The sequence below is a fragment of the Poecilia latipinna genome, unplaced genomic scaffold (assembly GCF_001443285.1).
Source record: "Poecilia latipinna isolate Pla-1442-1.1 unplaced genomic scaffold, P_latipinna-1.0 Scaffold269, whole genome shotgun sequence".
Taxonomy (NCBI): domain Eukaryota; kingdom Metazoa; phylum Chordata; class Actinopteri; order Cyprinodontiformes; family Poeciliidae; genus Poecilia; species Poecilia latipinna.
This window is the reverse complement of record NW_015112885.1, coordinates 408897-421022: the sequence shown is the minus strand read 5'-3', so window position 1 is coordinate 421022 and position 12126 is coordinate 408897. Positions and strand designations below refer to the sequence as shown.

The 12126-nt window shown below is 42.0% G+C and overlaps 1 protein-coding gene across 2 annotated transcripts in view; it reads right to left on the bottom strand.

Annotated features, from left to right (window-relative positions):
* Positions 1–320: 320 nt before the first annotated feature.
* The window catches only part of map3k13 (mitogen-activated protein kinase kinase kinase 13), a 38477-nt gene continuing 26671 nt past the window's right edge, over positions 321–12126 (bottom strand). For both annotated transcript variants that reach the window (XM_015033468.1, XM_015033469.1), the window contains 12 exons: positions 10591–10774; positions 10321–10512; positions 9292–9450; positions 8998–9156; positions 8803–8911; positions 8350–8459; positions 8132–8248; positions 7788–7931; positions 6044–6800; positions 5131–5201; positions 4695–4977; positions 321–4422 (listed from right to left, as the gene is read on the bottom strand). In XM_015033468.1, the coding sequence (XP_014888954.1) occupies positions 4321–4422; positions 4695–4977; positions 5131–5201; positions 6044–6800; positions 7788–7931; positions 8132–8248; positions 8350–8459; positions 8803–8911; positions 8998–9156; positions 9292–9450; positions 10321–10512; positions 10591–10774 (2387 nt within the window). In that variant the 3' untranslated portion in view covers positions 321–4320. The remainder of the gene's footprint in view (positions 4423–4694; positions 4978–5130; positions 5202–6043; positions 6801–7787; positions 7932–8131; positions 8249–8349; positions 8460–8802; positions 8912–8997; positions 9157–9291; positions 9451–10320; positions 10513–10590; positions 10775–12126) is intronic.

The following is a 12126-nucleotide window of genomic DNA, read 5'->3' as shown; positions in this document are numbered from 1 at the left end:
AAACTGTACCTTTCTTCTTGCACTTCAGTTATGCACCAAATATTAAAGTTCAGTCCTTTGAGGGCCATACATCTGCAATATTTAGATGAAACTCAGATTCTAGATATCTGAATCAAATAATTAGATCATTAGTGGAACTCTGTGGAACTTGCATGTTGAGGAGGCATTTCATCCATTTAGCACACCACACTGGATGACTGAACCTCAGCACCTCTCACCTAACACATAAAGCCCTCAATGAAACAAATGAATTTGCACTGCACTGAATTTCTATGCATTACCCACTTTGTTTTAAATAAAACATGACAAACAACTGTGTTCTTGGTACAGTACATCAGCATTTATTCCATGCAGTTTGTTTGCTTTGATTTTATTCTCCTATTGCACTGTACACTGAATAATACAGGAAAATGACAGGATTGGTTGATCATAATGCCATTCAACAGGGAAGAGGGTGGCAAATGAGAGAGACAGAGAGAGAGAGAGAGAGAAAAGTATGTGCGCTAAACAGAATCAGGCAACAATTTCACAGAAATTCAAATGGAAGTATTTTAGTTTATGATTACAAATGTGAAGAAGGAATCACTGCAGAAGTAGAGAAATAATTGGCTCCTTACATGTTCCCTCGGGCTCGTCTACCCTGCTCCTGCTGTGATTCCTAACAACCTAGGGAAAGATGGAAAAAGCTGAAGGGGCACTTGATTCTGCAAACTACTTATTCAATACTTTAAACTGCGATGATGAATCTAAACGATGAGTGGTCCCTCTGCAGGGTCAAACAGTGATATGGTAACGCTTTTGTTCAACCACGCAAATACTGCCCTCTTCCCCACGCCCATTCATTGTGCTTCCTTCAAAAGGACAACCTGTTGGTCATGAGATTTCTGAAGCTGCCTCAAATTAAAAAGAAATACCACTCCTGATGACTCAATTCAAATAAATTAATTCAATAATTATGTAGGCCAGCTACAAAAAGGAGAGAGAGAAAAAAAAGAAAAAAACAACAACAATAAAAAGATCAAAATTAAATTAAAAGTTCACAACAATCATTCTTCACAGGATGGACACCAGAGAAGACAAGTGTTATTATCAGCTCGATCAGATTACACAAGGTTACTTCACATGTACGTAAACAGAAGAGAAGAAGGTAGATGGAGCCTTTTCAAAGCTCTCGAGCACATTGAATCAAGATTCACCTTCCTGTCGTAGTGTTCAATACTGATATAAGGATGACCTCCTCCTCCTACTGTCCGGCCGCTCGGCAGACACATTAACGAAAGAGGATGAAAAACGGATCACATTGCATTTACATTTGTTTATGTACAGGATTAACACTGAGATATATGGTTGGTGAAAACCAAGAGCAGCTTAAAGCTCCATGGCCTCCTCTCTGGCTTGTGTTCCTTACGCAGATTCACAACCGTCTGCACAAACGTCTGAACTGACATCATTAGGGTTCAGTACCGCCCTGACTGATGGGATTATTACAGATGTGGATGCGAGACAAGGACCCAAAAGCAACAAAATAATGCTTTCATAAATGCAGTATCTCTCTTTTTTTTGTTTTGTTTTGTATTTAAGATGATCGGGTGAAAAAAAGTTGTATTGCTGGGATCATGAGACAGATTGGTTTGGGAGGTTCAAGGAGAAAGGCAAAATCAAATGTCGCCATCTAGTGGCAGCTGATATATTGCTGTCATTCAACACAAATCCTGAGCATCAAACCTCAAAAAGGCAAGTTGGGGGAAAAAAAATAAGAGAAAGGGATCAATTAAAAAATATATCCACTCAGTGCTCTACTCTAACTCCTAGTAACCATGGTTACATCCAGCCTGCTGGATTAACCCCCTCTCCTATTTATCACCTGAGAACTACCCTGTTGTTTGTTATTGCTGTTCAGCTAACAGACAATATTTACAAGTGCATCTCAATAAATTCAAATATCATAAAAAGTTAGTTTACTTTAGTCATTCAATTCAAAAAGCGAAGCTCATTATATAGATTAGTAGCAAACAGATTCATATTTGACAGAGTTTCTTCAAGTTTCAGTAAATTCTTTTACTGAACCTCTTTTGGACCAAATATGGTTTAAGAGCAACATGACTTACAAAGAAAAACATATTAAACGAATCCCTGATACGCTCAATAACCTACACTTAGCTTATATTCTGTATTTTTTATTTTTTTTTATTTTTGCCTTTTCCATATGTTTTTTATGAATTTTAACACTTTTTATAAAGTAAGTCTCATACTATTTATCCACAAGAAGTTTTAGCAAATATTTGAAAACCAGCCACCTTGTCAAATATACACATTTCCATAAAGAATTAGCTGAAATAAATAAGGTTAAAAGAGTGTGATTTTCATTCCCTAAACTAACAACTATAATCCAGCTCCACAAGCAGAAATATTTCATGGGTTTATAGGGAAAGGGTAATAACACCACTGTACATGTCAAGAACGTCAAAACCTGGGACAAATGATCACTACCACAGCATAAAACAAAAACAAAAAAATAATAAAAATCAGAGGAAGCAGCATATAGGAGGACATTTAAAACATAAATAAAATTTAAGACTCGTGTTGGAAAACTGGACATATGTTTTTAAAACTTAAAATTGAAATTATTTTAGGACCTTTTAATGACTCTGCTGAGACTCAAGCCTTTAGTTCTGTTTTCCATTTAATAAGGCTGTATCACATATTTTTAGCATACTTTTTCCCTCTACTAAACTTTCCTTTTTGTTTTGTTGAGGTAAAGCAGTCTGGGAACACCCAGCTTCTTTAGTGGAATCCTAAAGTTTACGCCGCTTGTGGAATGACAGCTTTATGAGAAATACGAGTTTTCTTTAAATTGGTATGATGGCAATTAGAGAGACTTTCTGATTGATGCCCTAGTTTTACATCCCAAGTATTAAACTTAACAGGTAATTCTGATTAAAATTTTGACTGTGCCTGCATTGAAATTATATGATTTGACTTTTTTGAGTGAAAAAGCTTTTTCATCATATTCTTATTTATAGAAATGCACTTGTATCGTGACAGATAAAAAAATTAGAATATCTACAAGAAAATGATGAATGAGGCGCTCTGTCACTTTCCAGGAAAATCTAAAACAAGGAAAAAAAAGAGACACTGCATTTACTCTGCAGCTATAGAAACACCTACACTAAAGGGTTCAACATCCAAGGCTTTTCTGTAAGGGCTTTTTTTGTATTTGCTAAATGCCTCCCCAGTCCTTTGTATTAACACGTGCCAGTTGAACAACATTCTCTCACACGATAGTTGGTCCGATCCAGTTTCACAGTCCTTGAGCGATCCTGAGATGAGACTTGAAACTGCAATGTCTGATGGTTGAGGAAGGGGGGGGGGCTTACGCGAACCAACGCACGCCGCCCTCAAAAGCTCCCGTCGTGACGCCTGATTGCTGATGACGTGTCTCAGAGAGAAGGATGAGAGCGTCCGTTAATTTTGTTTGTTTCTAGCTCTCGGATGAGTCGTCCTCTCTGCTGACCGCTCGTCTGCTTCATGCAGTCCTTGTAAAGCTTTTTTCCTCTTGAGAGCATGCTCTAATAGCTATGCGGTGATCCTGATGATGAGACAAGTCCAGATGTGTTTTTTTTTTTTTTTTTCCTTTTTTTTGGAGGGGGGAGGAGGTTCTGTTTGCAATTTGCAAGGCGAGTTGTTCATGCTGGTGTTGACACTGTTTCCATGAGCTCATTGTTTACCTGTGTCGGCCACAGTCGTGACAAGAAGGAAGTGAAAGGATGCGAGATACCGGGTCGCTGCGCTGTAAACTAACAAGGAGATTGCTTTTTTCTTTTTTCTTTTTGAGGTTTTAACGACTCAGCGATGCTCAGAGCAACTGTAGCGAGATGTAGGCCTGTAGTGATGCTCAGACGCATCAGAGCTTCAACGTTTCCTCCCTCTGCTGTCCTCCGCACCTTCATCAGTCTCAGTCTCAAAATGTCAGTTTTTATTTCCTCTGTTCAGAGAATCCTGAATTTCTCTTCAAAACTCAGACAAAAATAAATTAAGAATGTTATAGTATCTACTGTACATTATCAATCAAAAGGGAATCCCTGCCATGGGTTTGCCTGGGTGCAGTGCTATACGTTGGGAGGGGGAGGGGGAGCGGGGGCAGAGGAGGTGATGCTGAGGATGTGGGGAGATTACGCAGGACGTTGCTATAGGGAGAGTTTTGTTCTCTATGATCTCCTCTTATTGCTGTGTTTTCTGTGGAGCCCTCTAATATGGACATGATGGCCACCAGGCAAAAAAATAAAATAAACAAACAGATCCAACACCCTGTGGAGAGTTTCACCATGACGACGGAGCACCGACTTTGTTGTTTCTGATGGTGGTATCGGAGCACTCTGCTTCCGACGAATCACAGTCCGAGTCTCCGAACTGCAGCGGATTCTGGAGACAAAATGAGAGAAAAAACGTGAGCCGTCTAACTGGCAGTTTTGCCTGTTTTCCCTGTCTGAGGCCAATGAATAACGTTTTCTGAAGAGTCATTTTGTTTACAGAGCCCTCATGATCCATTATTTTTATTGTTTTAGTTTGTTTGCTTATTTTGGATATTTAAGATATATATAAATATAAATCTGTAATTTTTTTCCCAGTGTTCCCACAGTACAGTAGCTGCATGCCGCCTACACCTTTAAATCAAAAGCCAAATCGCCACTGACCTCATAGCTGTGTTCGTCCGAGCACAGCTTCCCCAGCGAGATCTGCGTCTTCACCCTGCGGACGGCGCACTCCTTGTCGGAGAGGCCGTCGGACTGGGTGGAGATGTCGATGGGGATGTCGGGCGTGTGCGACAGCAGCTCATCCAGGTGCTCCTCCTGGCTGGCGCTCAGGGGTCCGCTGTGCGAGTGGTCGCTCGTGTTGCCCTCCTCCCCGTCCGACACCGACAGGTTCTCCGAGCTGAAGGTGGAGTAGGACTGGAAGCTGCTCATGCAGCGATGGGGTCTGGAAGGAACATATTCTGGAGTGAGTTGTAGTCTTAGTTAATTTTGGCTTCATTTTGATTACGGCGTGCAAAAAGGGCCATTTGTTTCAGTTGTTAATGGATTAACTTCGCAGCATTACGACACGTAAAAGTCAGTTTGCAAAGTATTTTACCTCTGTCGCCGTGGAAACTCCACTTCACTGTCCACCTCTCCCTCCTCCTCTTCAGATGACTCATCGCCACCCTGAAAAGTGCAGCAACAATGGCCATTGATATACAGACACTCACCATACACACACAGTGCCTTCCAATATTCACACCTCCAGAGTATTTTAACATTAATACCTCAAACTTTGTTTAGTACGTTTTTTATTTACATTGTCTTTAAATGGTTTTCATATACTTTTACCCCACAACCACATTTCTGGATTTTGTGGATTTCATTGGGACTTTATGAGAAAGATGAACACAGAGAGTCACATAATAGTGAGTTTCTGTAATATGTAAGTCTCTACCAGATTTACACATCTACACACAGAAAATGTTAAGTCCATTCCTCTTCAAAATAGCTCTAACACAGTCAGATTGGATGCATAGCATCTGTGAACTTTAATCCACAAAGAGTGGACTTTGACTAGACCATTCTTAACAATGAATATGCTGTGATCTAAATCATTCCACCATTGCACTGTCTGTGTATTTAGGATTAACGCCCTGGTGAAAGGTGACCTTCCAACCTGCTCCTAAATCTCTTCAGATGTGAGTTTTCTATCATTGCCCTGTATTTACATAAAGAAACATCCCCACAGCATGATGCTGCCACCACCGTGTATTACTACAGAGAGGCACAGTACTCATTTTCCACCACACATCACATTTTTAATACAGTCCAGAAGGAACGCCTGTATTAAAGCATGTTTAATACAGATGGAGGCGACACTTCAATTTTTATTCAACGATTCACCACCATTGTTGGTCTATCAAATCCCAGTAAAATATAATGAAGTTTGAAATTTTAATGTAACAAAATGTGGGAAAAAAATGCAAGTTGTGTGACTGTTTGTGCAGTGATTCATGGCTGCTCACCTTTCTGAGGGGCCTAAGGGTGCGGGGCAGTGCAGAGGGCAGCAGGTGTTTGGATTGGGATGGATCCTGTGCCTGCGGGGCAGCGAGGCTGCCGTCCTCTCCGTTTAAAGCCGATTCTTTATTGGGTGGCGCCAGTGAAGACTGGTTGCTTTCCTGGGTGCTAAGCAGCGAGTAGTGCGGTAATTCTGGTTGGCTTAGAGTGGGCGGAGTCTCCTGACAGTGCAAGCAGCCGGGCAGAGGGTGAGCCTGGCAGCAGGGACATAACAGCACAGCGCCGGCCCCTGGTACGGGGTTGGAGCTGGTGGATGAAGTCCGCTGCCGCGTGTCTGCATCCACAGCTGTGGAAATGAGGTCAGGACTGGAGTCAGAGACGCGGCGCTGCAGGTGGTCGGTCTGAGGGCTGCGGAGGGCGGCGGCGGGGCCGAAGTAGCGCAGATTGTTGGCACAGTTGACTACGGCCTCCTCGCGGCCTTTCAGGGGAAGGAACTGACCCTCAGCTGGTGGGTGGTGGTGATGATGATGATGGTGGAAAGGTTGCTCCTGCAGAGACTGGGTGTCTTCTGCGGCTCCAGCGACAGGTTTCAAGGCGCCAGGGAACTCGCTGTGGCTGCCTTTGCTGTTGGCGCGGCGATGGCGAGGCTTGCTGCGGTAGCGGGTTTTCCCGGGAGGCGTGGAGACTTTGGGGCTGGCCGACAGAGGCGAGGGCGAGGGGAGCGGGTCGACGCTGGGGATGCCGTCAGAGCGCAGCAGGTCCGGCCTGCAAGAGACGCATTCAGCAACACTGCATTCAGTCTAGAGGTGTTTCACAGGCCTCTAGAATAACTTTTTGCATTGGTGCAAGTAACTTTTTTTTTTAGGCGCATCAACACAAAAGTTAGGTACACCCAAATTTAGCACAACAGTTTTACAGGTTCACCTTATTTTAAGTCTCTGCCCATTAAGGTAATATTGATTGGTAAATCCTTATTTAACAACCAAGTAAAAAAAGTTCTTTAAAGCTGTCTAAAGTGCTTCAATGAGCTAAAATTTAAACTTTAAACATTTCAAGATAAATACAAATTAATCCAAGTGCTAAACATCTTATGAATGCTCAATTTTCTTTTCTTCTGAGTAATTCTCTCAGACTTAAAGTTAGTGAAGGGAAGTTCTTCTTTTTCAGTACTGAAGGCAAATTGATCATCATCTCGGCCTCATCTGGTGATCTATTTGCTGCTGAAAGGCAGCAGTGGAAGGAGTCACCTAGATAGATATTGTATTTATCACGGCACATAATGTGGGTTATAGATTGTGCTGCTTCAATATTTATAATAATTTACTATCAGAAGCAAAGTTCTTTTAATGTCAACAATTTTAATGAGAATGCTAAAATACTGATGAATGGATTGTGTAAGGTTTGCAAATTAATGTTTTCTTACTTTTTTTCCCCTGACGGAAGTAAATCAAAAAGTATTAAATTCAAAAGTTTACGCCTCTTGTTTTCACAAACATCAATGGAATGACAGAGGGGAAATACACTGAATATCCCTTTAGCACAAAGATGTAAAATCTCAGCGGGGAAAGGGTGGCTAGAAAAGAAAATGTTGCCTTCATTTAAACTCATGACTGATGTAAGAATTTTTTAGGTGAATGTATTTTCCACTAGTTTCATATTTGATATGGAAGAAGACATGTGAAAAAAAGTTTTCCACCAGTTTATACTTGTAGTTTTCGCAAGATTAAATGAAACAAAACTAAAATCTGAGACCTCTTGGTGGGTGGCATTCCAGGTTTGTGTGAGATGCTTCCTTTTTTCTTGATGAGCTTCTCGACGGCGTTGGACCTGACGATGGGCCGGACCAGGTGGCGTTTGTAGCTTCCTGGATATTTCTTCTCCACTGCCTGCTCCCTCCTACACAGACAGCAGATGTTTGGTTTGGTTTCACCGGACACGATGCAAGGACAAAAAACACCAACCAGTAGTCTTGAATCTACAGAGCAACCTGAACTATTTATTGCTGGAGAAAGATGAAACACTGAGGTATCACCCAGCAAAGGCCTATTGTAAGAAAATGACACCAAAGTGAAATAACGCCTTGCAGTTCTACGTACTTCATGAGTTCCTTCTCTCGGACCTCCAGCTGCAGCATGATGGCACTGAGCTCCATGTAGAGGTTGTTGGCTCTCTCCAGCTTTCTCTCATAGTGCTCTCGGATGTCCAGAGCATGCCTAAAGGAGAATTAAAAAAATAAATAAAATAAAATCAGCATTATGTCTTCCACCTGCTGTCCTGTTGACAAAACCCATCATAAATAATTTGGTAAACAGACCTGAGTTCATCCCTCCTGCGACGGATCAGCTCCTCGTCCAGCCTGTGAATGCAAGTGCCTTCACTTTTGATCTTCTCAAAGTGCTTCTTGACCTCCTCCCTCCACTCTGCCTGTAGCATAAATGGACAGTTTAGAAAACCTGCATGCAAAACCGAAGCTGTGAATTCAAAGTATTTTATTGAAATGTTATGTGTTTAAACACAAAGTAATGCCGAATTGTGAAGTGAGGTGAAAGCAAGAATGTGTAGTTTTCAAAATAACTACATATTGTCTTTCCACTTCACAATCTCATGTTACTTTGTGATGTTTTTTCTGATAAAATCCCAAGGAGAGACAAAAAATAGAGGAAAAAAAAACTGAAAAAGTTCAAAGCGTATAAAAACATTTTTGGAAGGCGCCATACCGCGAGAAGAGAAATTTGAGTTATGTGGCCATTTTGACTGAAATCCAAACCTGAGACTTGAAGTAGGTCTCCTGAGGAGTTCCTAAGACATCAGCGGAGGCAATGTCGAGATGGAGGAGGATCTGACGAAATGAAGGCCTATTCCTGGGCTTGCCTTGCCTGGAATGAAGCAAAACAGCAAAGGAATCAAGATTTATCTCAAAGTAAACGCAGAGCAGATGTCACAGCATCGGGTCCAAACTCACCATGTTTGTTTCATGAGGATTTTAAAACCGTCTGGGCAAGTGGAGGGGACAGGAAGGTGTAGGCTGTTGCTGCCAACACCCCAAATGATGGCGGACGAGTCCACATCTTTGTAGGGAATTTCTCCTGTGAGCAATTCCCATAACACAACTCCAAAAGACCTGAAAAACACAAATTAACTCAGACTCCAGTCTTGGTGCACCATACACAACTCCAACATCAGATTTTCATCTCTAAATTAGAGACAAAAAAGCTTTTTATTCAATATCTTTAGAATCAGGTGTGTTCCTACTCACCAGATGTCGACTTTTTCAGACACAGGCTCGTTTCTTATGACTTCCGGGGCCATCCAAGCCACCGTACCCGCAAATGACATCTTTGTACTTTTATCGCTGAGCTCTTTGGACGTTCCGAAGTCAGAAATTTTCACAGTGTCGTTGTGTGTGACCAAAACACTAAAATACAGACAGAAGAGAGCTACAAAATGAGCTGATTTAGTATAAACTATTCACTTTGTCAATTAAGCTTCTTCGCTGATATTCCACTAAATTTAAAGAGCAATTTTTTTTTTCTTCTCAACTGTTTTTCAGAAAAGTGTTTCTGAATCATCCCATTAGCTAAATGAGACTGACCTTTTACAGTGCTTTCAGCCAGCTATCATTCTGCTGACTAATACAGGGTTTGCTGCTGCAGCATGATGATATTGATTAGAAAGACAGAGCTACAGACACGACTGCAGAGGATGAGACATAAGGAGGAGGAGGAGAAGCAGAGGAGCTTGCTTTTATTAACCAAAACATTTGAGCAAATGTCACTCTAAAGAGCCGGAGGGATGAGTTGCTGCTGCTACTTTTATCCAAAATGTCTAAAGTGGTTTGAAAAAAAATGTTTTATATAAAATCTATTAAGGATAAATGCAAAACTTAACTACGAATTTATACAGCAGTTTAGGTTTAGATGTGGAGGGTATGGATGGATGGATAGTTGGAAAGTCAGACTGATGGAAAGACACATTTATGGACGGATGAATGTGAAAACAAACCAAATGAAAAACAGATTAATGGATGGATGTGGATGCAGACAGACAGAAAGAAGGATGTATGGGTGGATGTACAGTTGAACTGACCTTAAGACGGATGTGTGGATAGAGAGACAGAAAGACAGATGGACATACCACTATTTTCTATACTTTATTTCTGTTTTTTTTTTTATCTTGATCTTGAAAACAAAAACAAAATGTCCTCCTTTTTGTGGGAACCCTGTACTTCGCTTGAGGAAAGTTTTCAAGCCTCTCATGTGACATTAGCAGTAAACCAGCAGCTCACTTGGGAGACTTGAGGTCCCTGTGGATGATCTTGTGAAGGTGTAGGTAGTTCATGCCGCCGGCGATCCCTGTGGCCCAGTCTACCAGCAGCCTGGGGGTGACCTTCCTCCCGGCCCTCAGCACCTCATACAGCTGGCCCTGGGCGCAGTACTCCATGATGATGCAGTAGCAAGGCGCCTGGGTGCACACCCCTCTGACATGCACAAAACGGGGAACATGTTTTAAAACCAGGATCAGGTAACCGGCAAGAAGTTTTGAGTTTTGAACTGACTTGAAGCTGATGATGTTGGGGTGCTTGAGCTTCCGCAGGTGCTTAATGTCCGTCTCTTTCTGTTCCCGCACCTTCTTGATGGCCACCTCCTCAGAGCGAAACTTGCCCAGGAAGACGGCGCCCTGCGCACCGCTGCCCAGCCACTGCAGCTCGGAAATCTCCTCAAACGGGACCTCCCACATGTCTGCAATGAGGTTAATTACATTTCAAGCTTCTGACACCTGCACTTTGTTACACTGTCCTGTGAGACGACCGACATATTTATATTAATCTTACATAAGATGCACAGAAAAAACTCTGTCAGGTTAGCTGGTAGAAGGAAATATCAGCAATCTACTTAACCAGGTAAAATAGAGATATTTTTTAGACCTTTTCAGACATGTTCAAACTTGTTTTTAAGTTTAAATATCTCTTTTTTTTTTAGGTGGTTTTTGCACCCGATGTTCCGGTAGACATGATTAAATTGCAACATTTGTTACATTTTCACCTGGTGCGGTTCGCTTCCACACTACAGTGTAAAACAAACCAAACCCTTTGAACAACCAGTTCAGCCCCTAACCTTTGGTGGTGCTGCACCAAGAACTTCGAAAGGAAATGACACAAAAACACCAAAGTGTGCAGCATCCTTCCTCACAAAATGTAAGCAAAAATGGTCTGGTGGCATCAAATTTTACCGGTTGTAAGATTTCTCTCTCGTCTTTAGCAAAAGACCACAAGGCATTTCTCCTGCTAGCGCTAGACTCGCACGTTTGTTTTGGTTGTATTTGGCCAGAATGCCTAGCATTGTAGTCCGCTTCCTGCTTTTAGAGCGGTCTCTGGTCTGCTTAGGATTCACATATGCATTAGAGCTGCGCCAGAGTTGACTTCAACCGAGCCGAGATCTCAGGCAGACCAGCTTTTCTGATCCACATCAGAATATAATTACACATCTCCTCAAACGAACTGTACTTCCTAGCTAAACTAGAGCCGGATTAAAGTGGACTAAACAGGGTTGGTGTGGATCCATCATTAGAGACAAATCACAAAGGTCTGGAATCATAGTGGATCTAAAATTTCTATACTGCCCTGGTAAAATGCCAGGTTTAATGACATAAATAAATCCAGACCACTATAAATTACATTTTCACAAACTGGGACCACTTCTGTGCAGCATAAGTAACTTACACATGCAGATGAAAACAGCATAAGCTGTGCACAATTAACTTTAAATGACATTCAGGGAGTCACATGCCGCTCTCTCCCCGTTTCGTGCTGCTTTAATATCAGTGAGGATGAGGAGAAGTTATGCTGCCTCGCTTTTCAGCTGAACAACGTAAAGCTTCAGCTCGTTTGTGCCTAACCTCAACGCATATCCTTCAGCCAGAGCATCCAGCCTCTACAGCGAGCCCTGGAGCAAGGTGAGTCTACCTTTGCCCGTGACCTTAATTCTAAATGACAGCAGCACAGCCACGCAGCAGCCTCGTACTAAAGCTGGGGACAGATATTCAGTTACGCTTTTGGTAGTACAAGACAGAACCGTTTGATTGTTTCTCAGAA